This window comes from Aplidium turbinatum, chromosome 2, assembly GCF_918807975.1.
Source record: "Aplidium turbinatum chromosome 2, kaAplTurb1.1, whole genome shotgun sequence".
NCBI classification, from domain to species: domain Eukaryota; kingdom Metazoa; phylum Chordata; class Ascidiacea; order Aplousobranchia; family Polyclinidae; genus Aplidium; species Aplidium turbinatum.
Genome location: NC_137473.1, coordinates 18890134 through 18913445, shown reverse-complemented (window position 1 = coordinate 18913445; position 23312 = coordinate 18890134). Strand labels below are relative to the sequence as shown.

At 40.2% G+C, this 23312-nt stretch overlaps 1 protein-coding gene across 1 annotated transcript; it reads right to left on the bottom strand.

The window, feature by feature from the left end:
• Positions 1-4341: 4341 nt before the first annotated feature.
• On the bottom strand, positions 4342-15488 carry LOC145764844 (cytochrome b-c1 complex subunit 2, mitochondrial-like). The gene is made up of 4 exons (XM_082576529.1): positions 14956-15488; positions 14176-14365; positions 13531-13686; positions 4342-5008 (listed from the first exon to the last, which is right to left on the bottom strand). The coding sequence occupies exons 1-4, from the start codon at positions 15469-15471 to the stop codon at positions 4527-4529; spliced, it is 1344 nt and encodes a 447-aa protein (XP_082432655.1). The 5' UTR covers positions 15472-15488; the 3' UTR covers positions 4342-4526.
• Positions 15489-23312: the final 7824 nt, after the last annotated feature.

The window sequence follows — 23312 nt, the reverse complement described above, 5'->3', positions numbered from 1 at the left end:
AAGTTCGTCCGCCCCCGTTAGCTTAGGGAACGTTCAAATATTACGTAACTCCTTCGAGGGGGGTTATGCAAAGCGTTACGTTAGCGTCACATCGGGGGTTCAAGCAAAACGCTACGTAACGCTTTCGAGTACGGAATGGTAGTTTTTTGTGGTGAATTCGTAGTGAAAAAGCGTTAGGCTACATGGGGGAGGGGGTCAAAAATTCGGAAAAAAAGCGTTACATAATATTTGAACGTTCCCTAGTGGTTACGTGCCCGACTCAAGATCACGCGGTGCTGGTTCGACTCTCGGTGAGTGCGCTTGAGCAACGCATTTCAGGACTGCTTTCCATTCCGCGGCACTTAGTGAATGAAATAATTCCCACGAAACATTTCAACAAATCGGAAAACTTCACTCTGCAAGTCTCGGTAACCGGCCCTGCGTCAAGAGTCTCTACAAGTATGCGAAACTACCAGAAATAACCTAACTTATGAAGGTTTTGTCAGGCCGAGGATAAAGATTCAAAACCAAACCAACAAGTTTGAGCACTCTGGCAAGATGGGTGAAAGTACCCAAATGTGGTATCTTGGGTAGCCTACCACAAATGGAAAAATCCTACGCTGCATTACTTATAAAGTAATAAGGCGTTCCTTGTAGGCTACGATTCAGGGGCGCCGGAACGATTTTTGACTGGGGGGGGGGGGGCAGGATTACGAAAAAAGGGCACTTTTGCTTAGGCTACTAAAAGGCCAATTTTTTTTCAAGTTTTAAGATAAGATATAGCGATAATGCTAATCTATCAGCTCACTAGCCTACGTATTGAGTAATGATAGCCTACAAGTGTCCGGTATACAAAGAAGGGCATCATGCTATGTTAGCCTATAGCAGTGGTTCCCAACCTGGGGTTCGCGGACCCCTTGGGGGTCCGTGAGAAAGCATTTGAGGGTCCGTGATTACCTTGATGAATTTTGGAGAAAAAAATATACTTTGTTCTAAGTTATATGCACGGATAGAGCACCAGCTATGCTTGGGAACAAATCCGGATTTGCTGCTTTAGTAAAAAACGAAGCTCCTCTCATGGTTGTTACCCATTGCTTCTTGCACAGGTAGCCTACGCCTTAGCAGCAAAAACTTTACGAGCAAGTATCAAAATTCTGACGAATTGCGTGAAAGTCGTTAATTTCATCAAAACCAGAGCTGTAAACCACCGTACTTTTAAAGCGCTCTGTCAAGAAGTAGGGTCAGATGACGGAGTACTTTTGTAGGCTGTCATTCTGAGGTACGTTGGTTATCCAGAGAAGTTTTAAAACGACTGCAGCAGCTAAAAAATGAAGTATCAACTCTTTTGAAAGCAAAAGGAAGTCCCCTCTCAAAATTGTTCGAGAGTAAAAGTTTTCTATACGGCATGACCTACTTTGCAGATATTTTCGGTCATATTAAGAATGTTAATCGTGGCATTCAAAGACCAGGTGTGACGATAACTGATGCAGCTGAAAAACTGAAAGCGTTTTTAGCCAAGTTGCCGGTTTAGAAACGCAGATTGGAAGCAGGTAATTACGCTAACTTTCCAATGTTAGAAGATCTTATCTTGATGGATGAAACTCAAAGAGAATGTACTCTTTTGATCTCTATGAGAAAAATTTTGCGCACACTTGAAACCCAGCAAATCTCATTTCAACATTATTTTAATTAAGAACACCTGCCGAACGAAGTTGAAACATGGATTCGAAATCCTTTTCTTTTTGACCTGAACAACATTAGCGATGACGATCTCAGTGAAGATGACCTAATTGATTTGAGATCAAAAGAGTTATTACGCATTGAGTTTCATTCAAAAACTGTGGAAGAATTTTGGTGCTCACAACTGCAAACGTACCATTCTTTGCAAAGCAAGCGATTATTGTTTTGTTACCATTCATAACCACTTAACCTTTGCGAGGCAGGATTCTCAGCTCTTGTTACAATGAAAACAACATCGAAATCGCCTGGACAGTGGACGTTGAAGATGACATGCGTGTTGCATTGTCAAAAACTCAACCGCAGTTCAGTCGTTTAGTTCGGGAAAGGCAACAACAACCATCTTGTTAAATTTGCTTACGTTGAAAAAGTTTCGGCATGGCACTTTGGGTCACCTTAATATTCAAATACTGCTGACATTTCTTGAACAATCCATTTATTTTCTTATTTGAGCAATTGTTTAACCTGACATTTTCCGCAGGAGTCACAGCGGCAATGCAATATGACACCGTTCAGTAGCTGAGTAGCATAATTATTACAATAGTCAATAGTAGCCTACTGTGATTGAACTGACTCGTGTGAAAATAAATTTCTTTGCAATAGTCAATATAGTATGTTGAGTTTCAGGCAAAATTTAGGTAGGGGTCCGCAGAATTAATAATTTGTCTAAAGGGGTCCGTGACAACAAAAAGGTTGGGAACCACTGGCCTATAGTGATGTAACCTACTGTCAAGCCTTAAAGCAGCCAGGTCCCGCAAAACTGGATTACAATCCCGATAAAGCAGTTATTGCGTGGTGCAACGATTCTATTGTAGGACGTCGCCTAGGCCCAGACTTCAACAACGCTAAGTGATCATTTTAGCATATTTTGTATTTTGGCCTCCAAGCACGCAGATTTGGCCGCCGAAAAGGAGTTCCCGGTAGGCCACGATGGCTGCCGAAAAAAAAAAACGAGTTTCAAGGCCTGTAGACCTAGTGTGTTGCAAAATTTTGTGCCGTAAATATTATTTTGAGGCAAAAATAAAAGATTATAATTAGGCTAAAAGCGAATGGCAGAAATTGTTATATTGCAAAATGTGCAGTAGCTTACATGACTTTAAAAGGGCACCATTGCCCCTCCATCTGCAGAAAAATTGAGGGCAGGGGGCATCTGCCCCCCCCCGCTTCTGGCGCTCCTGCTACGATTTACTGCACTGAGTTATACTTATGTTATTTCCCTTTTTATCCTAATTTATTTTGAAGGTATTGCGATCGTGCCAAACTTCTTTCAACTTAATTTGGTTTCAAGCACGTTTTGTCGCTTCTACCCTTTTCTCAACATTTGCTATGTTGGCGTGTAGGGGAGACCGGGGATAGTTCGGACGCGGGGATACCTCGGATAAGGCATTTGACGTCACAGTAGAGTATTGTTAAATCACGTTTACCAAAGCTTTGTGGCTCTATTACAAATCAGGATAAAGTTTGCAAGTAGCCTATGTCTGGTTTTCTTAGAAAGTTGAGGCCGAAAAAGTAATTTCATCAGTGATATCAAGATTTTAAAATTGTACGTGTAACGTCATAATTCCGTTGCAGTTAATCAAAACAAACTTTTTATTGATTGAGGTTGTAGTTAGAAAGCTATACTCAGATAAGCAAGTGATGATTTTGACCAGCAGTTTATCAGGTAGCCATATTTTCTTCATTTACCTGTAGTCACGTGATCGGGGATATTTCGGACACGATAGCCGAAGTATCCCCGTGGAAAAAATCAAACTTAAACAAAATCTTATTTTCAGATCTTTCGAATAATTTATTGGATTTTAAAGACATAATGATTCGGACATATAAAAGAAAAACAAATATTCTGTATTAACTGTCAAATCAACTCAAAACGTCTGCATAAAATTGCTGTCCGAGATGACCCCAGGCATGTCCAAAATTACCCCGGTACCGGGGTGACTTCGGACCGTAGAAATTATGCTTTTTATAAGCATTTCCGGTTTTCTGAAACAAACGATACTCCTACCCATTTTTGGCAAAGCTTTAAGGTTTACAACAAAATAACATTTACGAACTTGCTGTGTAATTTAAAAAAAATATGGGCTGTTTTCAAAAAATCGTCCGAGCTATCCCCGGTCTCCCCTATTGTTTTTGCTGTGGTGGTCAGAAATGATAACAACTGAACTGATTTTCTTTAGGCTATATATAGGAACATTGAAATAACGTTGTGTTTCAAATAGGCTACAAAGAAAATACGAATAAGCTTCGTTTTTCTTCTCACCTTACAATGAATTAATTGAGTAGATTAGATTATATCGACATTTTCTTGGTTCCTGTAATATTCTAGTCCAGTCATACTGCCCCAGCGGTTGATCAAAACGTATGTTTTCGAATTTTGAAATTGTCTGTGAGTACAGGGTTGCTTAGTTTAAGTTTGTAAATGTCATATAAACACTAGTGTGCGTTTCACCGTTATTGTGTTTCACGAGCAGTGTTACCTTTATGCAAGTTTTTGTTGGCAAAATAGGTCGGTATGCCAACTCAATTTATAATAAATTGGCAAAATATTATATATAAATTTAAAGACTTTTTCCGGTTGTTTTATGAAAATATTTAGCTTAGTAGGCCTAATGCAAAATCACGCAATACAGATAATAATGCTGTATTATGCCGTTTGGGCAGTTAGCTTACTAAATGAACTAGTATGAAGAAAGTAAGTACGGTAATGTAAAAGTTTTAAAAAATGAATTGTATCTTTACACTTAAAATATATTATATATAATATATCTAACAATTAAAACCAAAAACATATATGACTGCTTAAAACAAATCTATAAATCCTGCAAAAAAGGGCCATCGTAGCACTGCCCGAGGGTCGTGAGGCTTTTCTTTCCACTCAAAACTCGACTAGCCGCGTCTGCCACATTTTCCCTCCTTACCGCATCCACCATGGCGCAGATGCGCGATGTTGTGGCGACAGAAGACAGGGAAGAAGCTTGGATGGCGACATCCATAACAAAAGATCCGCTCTCGGCTTCCATTGAAATCTTAGACTTCAACTTTTGTTTTGCGGTTGACAAAGCCGAATCCGGAATGCTTCCAATGGCAATGTTGCGGCATTCGTCGTTGACCGCAGATACCACTTCAGCGATGGAGTAATGAGGCGAGACAACTATCACGCCAAAGATGCCACTGTCAGAGTAATTTCCGGATACGGTTGTAGTGGAAAATAAACTGGCAGTTCCTTTTTCGACAGCAACGTTTAGAAGCCCATTTGCCAACCCAGAAGCACGCTTGATGGATGAAGTTGTTCCTATTAAACATAATTTTTCAATTTAAATCGAGAAATGCACCAAAGAACCAGGCAGCATTAGTTACAAATAGCATGAAGAAAGCTTCAGGAAAAGTGAAGCTGTTTCGGTGAAGCATAAAATTTCTACGTATTATATCATCATCATCATTTTCAGCCTGTGAGAGCCCACTGCAGAGCGTAAGCCTTCCCCTTTTCATGCCAATTTACATGATTATGTGCTAGTTGGTACCAATTGGTTGTATTGCATTGTTTGTCAATGTCGTCCCTCCATCTTACTTTTGGTTTTCCTTTCTTTCTTTTGGTTTCTCGTGGTGTCCATGTTGTTAATTTTTTAGTCCATCTATTTGTCGGTTAGTTTTTTAGTCTAAATATTTGTCGGTTAGTTTGGTGTATTAAAAAGCAAAGCAGTATTCTATGACATCAAAAGCCGTAACAAACACAAGCTATACCGGAAACCACCAAGGGACCGGCCACTGGACATGACCACAATGGACAGTCAAGGAATACCTTCCTCATCACTGACATCGAATCCCCTAAGTGATCAAGAACGAACCTTGCTCATGAAAATTAGTTAGGCAGTTCACGGTTTTTCGACCTTTGTTCTCCGTATTGCGAGTGTTGAATGTCCCTAAATTTCAATCCAGCTTTATAGCGGCTTTTCACGCACTCCAATTTTGAACGTCGATTGCCACAAGGTTTCCCTTTCAGAGGTTGCTTCGCATGCTATTGCACCACCTCTTTTTTAGCCTACGTGGATTACACTCTTCCACTTTTAGCGACTAAACTTTCTTAAGCAAGGAGTCCTCTTCCATTCGATGTGGGCGGCCGTGCCGCCTACAACGGAGTCTCCTCCACCTCACGACCTCTTCTACTGGGTAACTAGTTGGATAACAAGCCTTCTTTTCAAATTCCAATCAATAATTAAATTTATCCGATTTTTTACGACCTTCCTGTTAGCTCTCAACGTCCGCAAAAAGAACATGCAGTGCAAAAACCACTGATGAAAAAGTGTGAATCTTCCATGTACTTGGCTCATGTAACGTTTTAACGAATACTTTGCTCCAGCGGCTCGATATCCCTCTCTTGGGTATGTAATTGTGCTAACGTTGATTTTACGTTATTTCGCCTTTGTTCTCCATGACGTAGCATGCCTGCGGCAACAGGCATTTTCACTCCATAATCGCTTCTGCCACTTGCCAAAGGCCATTATGTTTAAAAAGCCAAATACCTTTGTGTTGAAAATTTGGTATTTTTCGTTAGCAAGCAAGAGGATGACAGGATGCCTTCTCAGACATTTGCGCTGTTAGGTTTGAGTATATAACCGTATTGGAGGCTTTAAATGTGAGACAAAATCAGGTTTTTAGCCTATTCCCACTCGCAGACTTAAAGGATGGTAAGTTATGTATGTGGCAGTAGAGTGAGCGAGGGAGGCAGGGATTGTAGGAAGTCAACCCCTTACTTACTGTTCCGGCGGGTCGATTGCCCTCTTGATTAGAATTGAAATTGTGATGAATTTTGTAACTTGGTTGGTTGAATTAAGCAACGTTGAATTTGCGTTCTTTCACTGTTATACGTTACGTGGCGCGCCTTCTGACCAAGACGTTTAATTTCTGATTGTCGCATTTGCCGCGTGCCGGGAGCCGTGGTTTCTGGAGAGTATTTGCCATTGTGTGTTGAGTTTCATTTCATTATCGAAAAAAGCAAGCTAGAGAAATGAATGTGTACCACGGATTTAAGTTGTCGTGTTAAAGCCATTGTAAGTTTATACAAAATCAGGTTTTTAACCCAACTCGCGCTCAATAAATCAAAAAACAACAAGAAACAATTGCAAGTATGATTCAGGCAGACCGAGGAGGGATTGTAGGTAGGCAGTGAGCACCTACTCATGTAACCAAAAATAAAAACCTGATAATTGGACAACTGAAGTAAAGAACTATAAAGTATCTAAATAACGAAATAAAAGAATTAAAAGAACTAACAAAATTGACAGAATTGAAAGAACAAGAACTAAAGGACTAACTTAAAGACTAACAAATTTAAATTTCAACCAAGGAAGACTTCTGAAGGGGTGGTCAGCACATCCCTGCAACGAAAGGACTTTAATATAACCGTACTTTAATTGTGTTGTAAACTGGAACTCTATTGTACCGGAGCCTAATTGTGTATAATAACTTGTGTAAAATACTGTATTGTTTGTCAAAAGGCTTGCTCCACCGTAACTCAGAGAGCGGTAAGTTACTAATTAATGTTGGTTACGCTGTCCATTACGTTACGTGTGTCGATATTACTGTGTGTAGGCTGTAGTATACAGTAGTGTAATTTATTAAATTGATAAATGGAAGGTGACGGTGGCCATCCGGTGTCTCGTACGCTTCCCGTTGGCAGTGGGACAGGGGGCGCTGCGTCTGGGGGTGGTGCGGCGGAACACCCGGGCGTTGGGCAGGTGTATCCTCAGGGGGTTCATGGCAGCCTTACCCATGCTGATTCCAGTGCAGAAGCTGTGCTCAGGGACGTCAGACACAAAAAAAGAGAGGTGCTGCAGGGGGTTGGAGAATTAAGGAGAGGTCTCCCCATGGTACATGATGAAGCGTTGCTAGAGCGGGCCTTGGTTGATATGGCGGAGTTAGAGGGCAACTTTGGAGAACTGTTAGAACTTGCGAATAAACTAAAGGATAGCACTATGATATCTGAAGCTACAGAACAGGTCAGGTCAGAGATTGAGGAATTGAGACGTACTATAAAACAGAAGCAAATCTCCAAGGTAGATACAAAATTAGGTACAATAAAAGGAAAATCAACCACCAGTGCCTCGAGTAGTCGCTCGCGCCGTTCAAAAGAAGAAGAGATTGAAATCCGGCTCGAAATGGAAAAGTTGCGGTGGAAAAAACAGATGCGGGTGAACAAAGCCAAAGCAGAGGAAGCCGAAGCCAGAGCCGAAATTGAAATGCAGATCAAGGCAGCCGAACTGAGAGCAAGGCAAAGTAAGCTTGACTTGTTTTCACAATGTGGATCGGACCAAGGGTCGGAGCGCGGGCAACGACGGCCTACGGCCAGTAGTCTCGGAGTCACCGACTACATCCCTACAGCGATAGAAAAGGTCCAGAGGTGGGACGCTGACATTATCAATCCGCCTGGGAGATCCCATGACATTCATGGGGCCGCTAGCATAGATGCCCAACCTAAACAGAGCCAGGCTAAACAGGAGAATTTAATGGAACCGCCACATAGAGAAACTCCCCTAAGAAAGCTCTTTCCAGGAAACGCCCTCACAAACAAGTATAGAACGTGGACTAAAGATAATTTTTTGGCAAAACCGCCCGGGGGGACCCATGGGGCCGCTGAAAGAGAACCTCATTATGATTATCAACGTGATTTTTATAGAGAGAAGGTTGTGAAACCGTCACAAACATGCCCCTTAACTGTAAGGAAAGATCTTAAAGGTGAGAGATGTAATTCACCACTAGTTAAAGATGATGGCCGTGAAACTAGACATGTTATGACATCCCCGCCAGGGCTTAATGCAAACAGAGGTGCTGAGGATCAACAAAACTGGTTCTATAAATATCATAATTGTCGCACTTTCTATGACAGGGCCGCATTGATCAACTATGACGGCAACAACATGCCATTTATATTTTTTAAAAACCGTATTGAATCACTAATGGAGAGTTGCCCATTTGAGGGAAATCGGCTGACTTTGCTACAGGCAGCCTGCGTACGTAGCGCCGCGCAAACCATCTCAAACTTAGCATCGGATACTTCTGGTTGGAGCGAAAAGGAAAGGATCGATATGTCGCTGGATCGCTTGTCCCAGCGCTTTGGTGTTAGAGGCGGATTTCTCGCGGAGCCGGAGATTCGGCGGATACGGCATGGCAATAAATTATCTGGGATGTCATCATCCTCAATAAAGGAATTCAAAGACGAGCTGGCTCAGTGTACCCTCTTCGCTAGAGCGTATAACCAGCGTCATCAGCTAGAAGGACGTTTTGTACTAGACTTAGCAGGTCGATTACCTGGATATGCGAAGAAAGACTTTTTGTACTATCTGAAAGAGCAATATGGTAGCACCGAGGAACCAAGCTTCCAAAGCCTAATGGATTTCGTAAATTGCGAAGAGACGTGTCGCTCTACGGACTTCGCCATACGCTTAATGGAGGAAGTCGTTGCTAGAAAAGATACAAAACGGTCGGCAAGTGATAATCACATTATGCGTATTCGTCAAACCTCAGCACAGCCTGTCAGAAATGTCACCCAAGGTAGCAGTCGCGGGTCTGGCTTTTGTTCTGGGAGCCGAGAAGAAACGTTTGGTAGCCGCACTTTTGAGGGTACGAGGAAGGACATACTTTGTATCTATTGTGAGAGTAGGAATAAGCAAGAGCGTCACAGACTACCCAATTGTCCTGAGTTCCTAAACTTGACGCCGTCGCGACGCCGAGATGTCATCGCCACGACTGGTCGTTGTCTAAACTGCCTACGTCTAGGACACGAAGCAAAAAACTGCACCCAATCATGTAATTGTAGGCGCTGCGGCGAACATTTCCGATTTAAGCACTATTATCTACTGCACGACGCCTATGTGAATCCTCAAGGAACATCGGGCAATGGCAATGATCTTAGAACGGCACCTGCCGTCACTAATCGTAGCGTAAGCATCGCTCATAAGAGGGCAGTGTTTAATCGTGTCACGGCTGCGCGGGTCATAAACCCATCTAATGGAGAGACCACTCTGGTTTACTGTCAACACGACCCAGGCTCTCAGCTCACATTTGTTTCAAGCCGATTGGCTAAAGAATTGTATCTAAAAGCCACGGATAATGTATCCTTCCGCATGGACACTCTAGCAGGCAAACAAGAAATACACTCTGATCTGGTTAAATTTAATATCCAATCCTTAGTTACTGACGAACTGTATGGTGATGTGGAAGCAGTGGTAAATGCACCTTGGAGTGACCATGTCGAAACATTGCCGCAGCATCAAGACTTAAATAGGTTTTCACATTTCGATAATGTTGAATTGATTTCGTTACCTAACAAAATGTCGGTCGATATTCTAATCGGGAATGACCATGCTTACTTGATGCGAGTATTAGAAGAACGTGTTGGCATGACTCGGGAAGAGCCCCATGCTATTTTAACCCCACTGGGCTGGCTGGCTAGTGGAGGTCGAGGTTCTATGATCTCTGGTGATTCTAAAGTACGTCGTGTTGCCATTAATGGTAACGTCGCTGAGGAGTCACTTAGTCTTGACAGTTTTGATGCGCAGGAGATTGAAATCAGTCGTTTAAAACATGTAATAAAGGATTTAACCCTAACAGATGAAACGATAGAACTGTCCCGCAATGATGTCATAGCACAAAAATTTGTTGAGACGCAAATGAAAGTTGAAGATGGGAGATTTGAAATGCCCGTACCTTTAAAAACCGACTTTGAATTACCGGATAACCACTCTTTGGCTTTTGACCGTGTTCTGAGCTTACGACGAAAGGCTTTAAAGCAATTTGATGTTCGAATATTCTTAGTAGAAACGATGACTGAAATGCAGTCCAGTGAGTACATTGAGCCGGTAAAAGACGATGACTCATCAGCATGTGTGTGGTACTTACCATATTTTGTGACATCCCAAGCAAAAAAGCGAGTGGTATATGACGGCAAATCTGAGTTTAAGGGTAGGTGTGTTAATGATGTGATTTTGTCGGGCCCAGACATATTAAACCCTTTAACACAAGTTCTGGCTCGCTTTAGATTGGGAAAGTTTGGCCTAATGGCAGACCTAACCAAGTGCTTCTTCCAGATTCAATTACCAATGGAACAACGCGACTTGTTCCGTTTGCTGTGGTTTGAGAATAATGATATCGAAAAGGGCAAAGTAATTCCGTTTAGATTTTGTGTACACCCTTGGGGAATTAAAAGCAGTCCATACGTCGCCTGCTTAGCCATTCAAAAGATGATTGAACAAAACCCCACTGGAGCCAGTGACCTGACCCTGCGTGCCATTCGAAAAAATATGTATATGGACGATCTGATATTCTCTGGAAATAGCCTTGATGAGGTCAGTGAGATTGCTAAACAAGCCATTGACTTGTTCGATAGCCGAGGCTTTAGTTTGGTGAAATGGAGTGCCAACAAAGGGGCGTTGGATGTTTTGTCGGACTTTAAAAAAGGAAGAAGCCAAAAGAAAGCATGGGGATTGTTATTTACCTGTCTTGCGAGTAGAGCAATCCATGTGGAACTTGTGACGTCACTATCTTACAGTGAATTTGTTTTAGCATTTACCAGATTTGTAGACTTGCGTGGATCTATACGTAACATGTACTCAGATAACGGGACCACATTTCAAGCGGCAGCTAAAAGACTACCAGAAATTTTGGAGTCTTCTGAAATTCAAACTTCTTTGCGAAAAAAGGGAATTAACTGGGAGTTCATTCCTCCGTATGCCCCGGCCCAGGGAGGGGCCTGGGAAGCAATGGTCAAGCAATTCAAAATTGCCTTTTCCCACGTTATTGGGAACTCATCACGGAAACCCAACTTTGTTGAACTTCTTACATTTACTGGTAGTGCCACAAGAATAGTCAACGAAAGACCTTTAGTCCCTGTCTGTGATGACCCTAAGGATTCTACTGTTATCACCCCAGCCGCCCTCCTTAACCCATTCTTGAGCCCATTTTCATCAGTAGGAAATCCTCATGACCGAGATGAGTTACGGAGAGACTATAGGTACAACCTGGCTCTATCTCACAGTTTCTGGGAGAAATGGATCTCTTTCTATTTACCTTCCCTGCAGGGTAGAAAAAAGTGGGCCAGTTTGGTGGAAAACCTACAGCCTGGCCAATTAGTGGTGGTTGGTTCTCCAGAAGATATAACTAAGAGAGGAAGGTACCGTCTGGGGAGAGTCCATGAGATCATCCCCCAAATTAGAAAAGGAAAACCGATTGTCAGGCGCGTCAGGGTGGCAGTCTCAGTGGTGGATGAGGCATCGGGTGAGGTCAAAGTGGACCTGGTCCTAAGGGATATATCGTGCGTTGCTCCTGTGGGGAATGCTTGACTGCGTTCAGGACCCGGCCACGCCCTGGTCTGTTGTTAGCTGGTGTCGTCGAGGCATCTGTACCACCCTTGCCTTTCATTTAAATTTGTAGTGTATTGTAGATATGTACCGCGCAAATCTGTTATTAACCTGCGTATTTCTATGTGTCATCCGCAGGACTCCAATATGCGTAACTCAACAACATGTCTTAGTAACGTATGCTCTACAGCAATCTCAGCCATCGGCCTCGTTATAAGTAGCTAGTTAGTTAGGCCTACTGTGTAATGCATTTGATTTGTTTGCTATTGTGTGTTTCATGCAAATGATGTAAATGCTAACCGTGTAAGTATTCGCAAGCGATCTCAGTAATTTGCGTCATTATAAGTAGCTAGTTAGGTACTGTGTAGTGCGTCTGAGTTGTTTGCTACTATGTGTGTCTCATGAAGCTAACGTAGATATTAATCGTTAATCGTGTAAGTATTCGCCAGGCCATTGTGGCCAGGGTGTCCAAGTGCCTTGCACTGCTATCAAAAGATAATCACCGTTTTTGTGTAGTTTTAATGTACATACTTTCTGTGTATTGCATGTCGGGAATCGACCCTTCTACTTCAACCTTTATTTAATTATGTGCCATAATTAGGGGCCGCAATGTTCCGGCGGGTCGATTGCCCTCTTGATTAGAATTGAAATTGTGATGAATTTTGTAACTTGGTTGGTTGAATTAAGCAACGTTGAATTTGCGTTCTTTCACTGTTATACGTTACGTGGCGCGCCTTCTGACCAAGACGTTTAATTTCTGATTGTCGCATTTGCCGCGTGCCGGGAGCCGTGGTTTCTGGAGAGTATTTGCCATTGTGTGTTGAGTTTCATTTCATTATCGAAAAAAGCAAGCTAGAGAAATGAATGTGTACCACGGATTTAAGTTGTCGTGTTAAAGCCATTGTAAGTTTATACAAAATCAGGTTTTTAACCCAACTCGCGCTCAATAAATCAAAAAACAACAAGAAACAATTGCAAGTATGATTCAGGCAGACCGAGGAGGGATTGTAGGTAGGCAGTGAGCACCTACTCATGTAACCACTTACCTTACCTACCGTGCTCAGGTTATCACCTGAGGACGGTAGAGCACCTTCAACAACAAAACTAAAAACCTGCGTGTTCGTTGGAATGAGATGTTGCCAGGATGGCTCACCATCAATATGAATTTATATGACGGTGACAGTAAACTGCAGACGGTATCCCGAGTCTCCTACTACTAAATAAGATATTTTGTCCTCACCAAAGCAGCCAGTAAATAGAAGTTATGATGTCGCATATTTCATGATTTGAACGGTGACGTGAGTTTAGTAGGACCGTATCAAGCCGCTACTAAAATAAGAAAAAAAAGATTGCTGTTTACTAAAACTGTAACTCAAAATTATTCAACGGGAAAGACTTCACGGCAGACCACACATCAGCACATGAAATGGTTCAAGAAAAATTGTCTAGCAGTTTGTCTCACCCATGGCTTGCTGCAGTATCATCAGTGCGATTGCATCTCTGTCATTGATAGCAACTCCTTCATACATCAGTGCTGCATACGCTAACTCATTAGGTCTATCTATATGAACACTGTTGCTTATAAATTCAGGCTGAAATCGGGCAATAGGCACAGGAGCTGCAAAAAATGAAGTGGGGTTTGACATTAATACTTTGCTCAAATACTTCAGCAATGTCGTATTTGCAATTTAAAGACACAAAATTGGCCAGGCCTCAGTATAGCCTATAGTTGTGAGAGATTTCAGTTTGTTTGATTTCTTGGCGAAACAATGAAAAAATAAACAGAGTGTTAGCAAACAAAGTCACCTAAGTCATCTGCCATCCTCACATCTGTAGCCTACAAACAGCATAAACATAAAATCTTGGTCTTCCAGATCACCAAAGCTGGTGATCTTGCCTATATCAGGTTATGTCACAGACCTTTGCAATTAAGCTATTTCGTGAAGTCAAACGTTCATCTCAGGTCCAACGAAAATATATTATCTTCTCTTTCAATACTTGATCAATGATGACCAAAGTAAATTTTTTGCTGCTTTTTATTTGTTGCAAATCAGCGTGTTCCAAGTGTTTGAATAATTGCAAAAAACTAAAGTTTCCGATACCTCACCTGATGGAATTCCATCTATCAGCTCACCGATCTCCGTCAAAGCACTGTGAGTGATTCCCGAACCAGCTAACACCATGTTGTTTAATGTAAATGCAGATTTGAATCTGGACGACAGCATTTCAGTGGTATGCTTGCCAATCATGTAGTTTGGACTGAGCACTGGATTTCCAAAATTTCCACGAAAGGAAGCCTGAAAAAAAAAAAAACTTAAATAGAAACATACATTTTCAACAAGTAGAAACACCTTCAACTATACGAAACTTGCCGGAATACATTAAAGAAAATAACTCTGCTAGAATACAATCTTTAAAGATTACATCCCAAGATGAGTTTAAATCAATTGTCGTGACTTATTTATTGAACTTTTTTTATCAGATGCAATCTTTCCAAATACATGTAGTACGTAGCAGTAACTTACTGTGCCTGCAATTACAAATGATCAATAAGGAATAAATGAAAGTGAATTGATTTGCTGCATAAAAACAATTATTTTATAATGAAAACTTACTTACTGTATACTTTTCAAAAGTGATATATATATATATGCAATAACCTTGCTGAAAAACTACCTAGGCTACACTTCAAACTATTGTATTATACTGTATGCAATGATATGACACAGACGTTTTTGCTAGCCATAATGGCAAGGTTTTGAACCACTACAGACTGAAATCACACTGAAAAAATGTAGACAAGTAACTTTATATACTTCTTAAATGCGCTTCATATATACCAAATACAAGAAAATAATTAAATAACAATAGGCTACTAGTGGTCTACCTTATGAGCCCCTTCCATTAAAACATACAATGGATCATTATCACAGAGTGCTTTTTGGTAACACATTCGAGATGCTGCCATGTCTCTAATTTCCCACCAAGGAAACTTGGCTCCTAACACTGCTGGAGTCAAAGCATTTGTAACCAATTCTTTAGCTGATGATGCATGACAGTTGATGCTGTAACAAAGATAGTCACGTCCAGCTGTCACTTGAAGATCAGCACCAAAAGAAGCAAGAAGCTGAGTGGTAAGAAATGCAGTGTTCTTAGCAGATGTTAATCCAGCACATACTTGCATGCAGTGTGTTAAGCCAAGATTTTTAAAATTATCATCACGACTCCCAGTGTTAACCAATAGTACAAGTTGTGCTGCAAGAGCATTTTCATTACATGTGGCTATTTTTAAGCCATTGTCAAGCATACTGTACACCATACCCTGACCATCTTGTTGTGCAGCATGAACTAGTGTGCCAAAATACCTTTTGGCAATCAAAGAAAATCGTTTGGTACAATGCATGACATTTATTCAACTTGCAAACCTGAAAAATAAAATAACGATAAATAATTAAGCCTGCAATTAGAGATTTATGTAAGTATAATGAAAACTACTTTCTTTTAAACAAGCCAAAAGTTTAGCAAACCAGATTGGCTTTAAACGATTGTTGCAACAAGCCAATAAATAGGCTAATTAACTACATTATTCATACTCTGTCATCATTTGAAATACAGCACCTTTTTTCAAAGTGCTTGGATACAATTCACACACCTTACATAAGTGCATTTTCACAATGCTCAAATTCTGTTCAAAATTTTATGTCCTACAAAGTCACAACCACCAACTGCCTCAAAAACATGGGTTCACAACCAGAGTGCTTAATATTATTATTTCAAGCTTCCTTACATTGACTAAAAACATTAAAATAAAAAACTCACACTTTATTTATGCAAATCGTTACTGTGACTGGCAACATTTGTACAACAGATAGCCTACAAGCCCACTGCTCATCAAGCATTGTGGAAACACACTGTTCCAAAGAAAACAAATGAGTTTACTTAAATCACAGCACTTTACGTGGCGTGGAATTGTAGAAAAAATCGAAAACTTCCGATTACAAGTTTCAATTTGCAGTTTCTTTTGCTTGGTAAGAGATTGGAAAATTTCTGCATGTGGCGACGCCAGACGCTGTCACACTCACAGACGCCATATAATCATCTGTGTTGCCAAGTAGCCTACTCATTACAAATTTCTACTTAATTTCAATGGCTCAGAAATTTCATTTTTTGGAGGTTGGAGCCTTGGGGGATATGACAGACTGTAGCGCACCCAGCATGGGGCTAAGGGGGCTCAAGCCCCCCAAAAACCCGCCACCAAAAATGAAGTTTTTGTATGTTCCCCAATTATACCTTTTGCTTGCAGGTTAGATATGAATAACCATTAACCACAACAATACAACAGGGGTGAGCATTATAACAATAAATTTTACATATTTACAAATAGTTTTAACAGTTGAACGTTTTCGGTTTAACTTAAGCCCTCATCAGGAATCTGAAAATATTTATACAAATGCAATAAATTTCAACTTTTTGAAGGTTAAATTACATTAGGAAAAGGCAATAAATAACTACAAAAAAATTTGCACCACGGGGACGTGATTCACCAAGTAATTGTTGAAGAGAATGAACGCGCCTCCAGCAAATAATAGTTTAAATTTGGGTTGTAGCGTTTGACATTAACAGTGCTTCCTGAATTTTGGTGTCAAATTGGGATTTGCCTTTGCGTAAAATTTTAAATAAGTCAGCAGAGAATTTTCGATCAGTGCAAAAAGAACATTGGTCTTTGATGGCACTTTTCTTTAACTTCCTAAAGTTCAGATGCTCCCGTACTCTCGTGGTCAAATGTCTGGTAGACATACCGATGTACCATACGTCAATGCCGAATCACACGGACATGTAGGCCTAAAACTGTATAGCCTACGACATTTGAGCAGAGAGACGAAGGCGTCTGGGACTTTAGTTGAAAATACGAGCTAATTTTGAATGTTTTGTAACTTAAGTAGGAAAAACGTCTAGCCTACATCAAATTTACTGTTTACAAAATTAGTGTTTTGTTTCAAACTGCTTTCGTGCTATTTGTTGTTTTCGCACTTAGCCTATTTGTGTTGGCAAACGATAATCTAATTCTATTTTATCATAATGGCCTGCCGCAAGGCTCTGTCCTTGCACCTATCTTATTTAACATATAGCCTACACCAACGATCAACCAAAACCCCTCAACGTACGTCGTTTCATTTATGCCGACGACCTCTGCCTAGCTAGCCAATCAAAAAACTTCTCGGTGATAGAAAAGACCTTAACAGGAGCACTCTCCGAGTATTCCAGCTATTACAAGTAGGCCTAGGCTACTGGAGCTTAAATGCAAACCCTTCCAAAACCCAAGTAACATGCTTTCACTTAAACAATCATAAGGCTAGCCAAAAACTTATCATCAATTGGGAAAACACTGCATTACAATATAGGCTCCTTTACTGTATATCTTGGCATAACACTGGACAGGACCCTATACTACAAGACACACCTACTGAAACTTAAAAAAACATTATCTGCTTGCAATAACCTTTTGCAAAAGCTGGGAAACTCAAACTGGGGAGCAGATGAGCACACACTGAAGCAAACAGCACTGGCTCTTTGTTATTTGACCGATGAATACTGCGCTCCAGTATGGGCTAGGTCAAGCCACACTAAAGTAATTGACTCCGAATTAAACCAAGCATGTAGAATAACTGGCACACTCCGTCGTCCAACACCAATCTCCGACCTCTATAACTTAGCAACTATCGCTCCACCTCATATCCGAAGAGAAATTGCTACAAAAAAGGAAAGAGTAAAACAAATATCCGACCAACGCCACCCTCTCTATGAACAAAAACGTATTCCAACAAGACTCAAGTCACGCAAGAGCTTCATCAAAGTCGGCCCATTGGAACACACAAGCGCGGCAGCTGCACGATTAGAAATGTGGACATCTGAGCCCGATAGGACACAACATCTTGCCATCCCAAGTCCTTCCGAAAGTCTTCAACAAACTCCCACCCTTGAGAGAAGAGAGTGGTGCTGCCTAAATAGAGCCCGCTGCGGAGTAGGGAGAAATAAAAGCAACCTTTTCCGATGGAAGATGACTCCTGACCCAACGTGTGATTGCGCCTAGACAATCAGACGATGAAGGACATCCTCACTACCTGCCCCCTTAGCCCTTCATGTGATGACAACGACCTCAAAAACATCACAAACAATGCTCTTACCTGGCTCCGACACTGGCGTGACAAGCTATGAATGAATCATACATGACGAAAAAGTCGAGATCTTTCGAAGATTGCGAGAGTGGATGTAGGGATGAGGATGCTGATGGTGCTAGTAGCATGGGGTTCACTAGGCCAACTTCTAATCTGATTGAAAGAACAAATCATGATGTATCGGCAACCGGTGGGTTGTGAGTGCCTTTAAAGGGCGGGAAAACCCAAATTCACTTTTTGCGAGTTTTTGTTTCAGCGTGATGTCATTGTGTACAACATGCGTTTTAGCAAAAAAAAAATTCAAATTTTGTTGCCCTCGTCTCGCTAAGGCCGCTTTTGTTTGATACCCGTTTGCGAAGTGTCGCGCGTATCAAGCTGTGATTCTGTTCGCTGTGACGTCACAAGGTACATATAGTTGTGGCCAAAAGTTTAAGACCAGACTTGATTTATGACGATTTTTGCATTACTTCAAAATACTGCATCATATATTGTTTCAGTTGCATCATCTTTATGCATCATCTTATATCTGATGCAGTATTTTGAAGTAATGCAAAAATCGTCATAAATTTAGTCTGGTCTTAAACTTTTGGCCACAACTAAGTTATATGTACCTTGTGACGTCACAGCGAACAGAATCACAGCTTGATGCGCAACGAGACCTCGCAAACGGGTATCAAACAAAAGCGGCCTTAGCGAGACGAGGGCAACAAAATTTGAATTTTTTTATTGCTACAACGCATGTTGTACACAATGACATCACGCTAAAACAAAAAACTCGCAAATTTAATTTGGGTTTCCCCGCCCTTTAAATATTAATCAAAGAGATGGGCATTGTCCTATATTGTCACTGTCACTATATTGTCGCAAATCACTCGGCCGACATTTCTGAATTACCCCCCCCCCTAATTTTTTTCTGGGTGCGCTACTGATATGAATAGTCTAATGCAGGGATATCCAACTTGCGGCCCGCCTGAGATTTTTGTGCGGCCGCTAATCATTTTCACTCTAAGTAGTATTTTGAACTTTGAATCTTAGCCTAATTAAAATGTTCCAGTCAGTTTTTAGGGGCGTAGTAATAGTATAGTATGGGAGCAACTGGATTATAAGTCCGATTATATCTGCAGTCCGATGGCTCAGTAGAGCAGCCACCTTAAAAAGATTTTAATTATTGTTACCCAAAATAAAACAGTTCATGGAGAAAAAGAAACAAAATGTGAACTTGATTGAAAATGGTTTGATGATTTGTCTTTCTTAGTTAACATCACAGAAATGCTAGCTGAACTCAATTTGCATTTTCAAGGAAATGGTCACTTGTGTAGTTCAATGTTTGAGCGAATAAGTAGGCCTAACCTTAGCAGGAAATTAAAACTTTTCATAGCACAACTGAAAGCTGGCGCAATTGTATATTTTCGTAGTCTATCTGAAAGAGCTCAAAGACTGTTCTGCAAACTAAGCTATGTGAATTACTGGTTTCCTTGCAGAATTAAAGATTTGCTTGAAGAATTTAGCCTACAGTCAGATTTTTTGACTTCAAAAAGATTGAAATTGAATTAAAATTATTCAGTGACCCATTTTCATTTCAGTGTGATAAAGCGCCACCCGAATTCCAACTTGAACTGATTGAACTGCTAAGTCGAGAAAGTTTGAAAACTTTCCACAGAGAACACACTCTTCCTTTATTTTATAAAGAATTACATTCATGTAATGAATTTAATAAATTAGTTAGTTTGTCCAGAAAATTATTGTGCATGTAGGGCAGCAGTAAGCAGCACATATTGTTGAGAGCATTTATTTTCATTCATGAAAAACATAAAAATCTGCAGAAAGAAATAGACTGACCGACAAACACTTAGCAAACATTTTAAGAATCAAGACAACGTCCTTTAATGCAAATGTTGGTAAAATCTTAGCTGAAAACAATGTCAAAAATATTTAAGAAATCATTTTTTGTTTCCTTCTATATATGTGTTACTTGTTCCTATTTTCAAAGATGAAATTAATGGCTTTTACTTGTTCCTTTATGTAGCCTACCCATTTTTCTTGAAATTCAATAGGTTCTGCAGCCCATTGAATTATTTCAAGTGACAATGCGGCCCACTATAATAAAAGCAGAGGTGGGCAGTAGCGCGCTAATTTTTTGGTAAAAGTAGCGGTAGCGGCGCTACTTTTTAGTTGGGGCAGCGGATGCAGTAGCGGCGTTATTTTTTTCCAAAGTAGCGGTAGCGGAAAAGGCGCTACTTTTTTTCAGTCGCACTCCGCCACCCGCTACTTTTTAATTTAAAATAAAAAAATACCTGTTTTTTTGGCAACACCGGTGTGGTCAAGCAGCAGCCCGTGATTTGTCACAACCTAATATGCGCCATTTTCAAGTTTTCGAGATTGTTCTTGACAATGGTTTACCAAATCAAACGTCATATAAATCCGTTCAGGTCTACTGAATCTTAGCGTATTACGTCATGGAATTTTTCCTAAAAAATGAGCCAAGATTGCACCATCGTTCGTAAGACTTGTATCACACCTGTTGAGAATTGCTTCACAATGTTTCACTATTACGTCACAGTAACTGCGTACGTGAGTTTAAGATATCGTAATTTATTCTAGTCATTCGTAAAATGGTTGTTTGAAAGTTGGTCGCATATTTAACCAAGGATGCCAGAGCTTGGTTTTTCAACCTATATCTTGGTTTTTTTGACCACATCTAGGTCTTAAGTTTTTTTTTTCAAATTTAGGTAAATCTAGGTTTTTTGGTTTTTAACTTTGTATAGAGCTAGCACGGTATTAAGGCACTGGGATCCTCAATAAATGGTCCACAATGCAACAAAAAATGATAAGGTAATGTTTTTTGCATCAGCTACTGCAGTCAATGAGGTACAGGATGCTGAAGAAATGATCCAACTTTTTATGAAAATGTGGATGACTAAAAATTGGAGCAGTAGCCTACAGTTATTTGTGTTACTGAACATTACGTAATTATTGTGAATTTGAGTTATTCTTTTCAACGTTATGTTCAAATGAAAAAGGCTAAGCAGGGTTTATTGCTAAGAACCAATTTAACTGTACACCAAACAACTGTAAGCAGGCATGATGATTCTCCTCAGCCACAGTCTACAACTCACACAGCATAAGTTTAGTTCAAAAGTCAAAACTAACCTTAATGGTTAGCCTATACACTCATACATCTAATCAGTTTTAGAAATTTTGGTTAAACTCACACTGAACCTTGGTAGCCAGACGCTTTACCATGAAGGCAATTTTGAGCCAAAATCTTTGCTGTGAGCCTTTATAAGCCTACCAAGCTTTTGTTTTTGTATATAGTTATATTCCATATATATTAACTACCATACCAACATAAGCATGTATATTGTATAATTATATATACGACTATACCTGTTACCGTACTATTTGCAGCTTTCTGAGGCTTCTGTGTAATGATTTCAAATGGTGCTAAAAGCACACACAGGTTTTTTTAACCGCTTTACTACATATTTTCTGGACCTGGTTTTTTTTTGCCTCAGCTAGGTTTTTTTTAGCACACAATCTAAGTTTATTGGAAATTTGTCGCTGGCATCCCTGTATTTAACTGTTTGCTTAGTGCTTGCCAGCTGGACGAAAATTCCGTCTTTATCTAAGTAGTTTGTTGTAGTGACAAGTTTTTAGTGGTGTACGGTGTCGCACTCCAATTTCGACAGCCAGGTGGCTAATTTTACAGAAATACAACTTTGAATAGACGTTTTCAAAAGAGTGTTTCTTTCGGTCATTACATACAGACGAGCGGATCCGGGAATCTTATGTCACAATTTTCCCATGAACAGATTATGGTTTACCGCTGTGACCAGAGATAAACGACTTATTGTGTTTATAGCAGTAAAATTAACAAGGTAAAACACTCGAAGTTGACTTTTGGAAGGCTGGAACGGACAAGCAAACAAAACTTTTATAAATAAAATTTAAGCCAGGTATTTGTTTGTTTATTAAAATATATACAACCAAGAAACCACACGGCATTTAACATAATCCATTAAAATTGAACATAAACTATAAGCTACAAACGTTTTCGGCCATACACACGTTAGCCCTTATCAAGTAACGAAAAAATAACTGCTATCATATCTACAATGAAAATGAATAACTGATCTAAACACTGAGTTGAAAAGCGAAATGCAAAATGAAACGGCAGAGCATAGGAGAAAGGCACATCACATGGCGTTTAAATTACACGAGGCAAAGACGCATCATGACGCATCAAGAAAAGACGTTGAGTAAATAAGAAGCGCCTGAGGCAAACAACTGTGTAGGCTATTGAGGCGAGGATTGTATGATTTTATTTCAAAGTTGGCTATTATTTTCAGCTTAAATCTAGGACTCCCTCCTACTTGTGTTGAAATGTCGTGTACAAGTTCACTTGTTCGCTTGACGCAAATTATACATACATCGGTATGTCTACGCGGCATTTGGCCACGAGAGTGAGGGAGCACTTAGATTTAACTACTTTGAACAAGCAAAGTGCCATTAAAGATCACATATTCGATTGCCAAACATGTTCAAATAACAAACCATCCTTGGAGTCGCTTAGAATTATGCGTAAATGTTCCACCGAATTCGACACTAAAATCCACGAGGCTTTGCTAATAAAATCATACAATCCTCGCCTCAATACACAGTTGTTTGCCTCAGGCGCTTCTTATTTACTCAACGTCTTTTCTTGATGCGTCATGATGCGTCTTTGCCTCGTGTAATTTAAACGCCATGTGATGTGCCTTTCTCCTATGCTCTGCCGTTTCATTTTGCATTTCGCTTTTCAATTCAGTGTTTAGATCAGTTATTCATTTTCATTGTAGATATGATAGCAGTTATTATTTTGTTACTTGATAAGGGCTAACGTGTGTATGGCCGAAAACGTTTGTAGCTTATAGTTTATGTTCAATTTTAATGGATTATGTTAAATGCCGTGTGGTTTCTTGGTTGTATATATCTGTGGTTGAAGAAAGTGACCTCTTTACCAAAAGTGTATTATTAAAATATGGCGTATATTTGGTTTTGCCAGATAACTAGTTATAAAAAATGTATT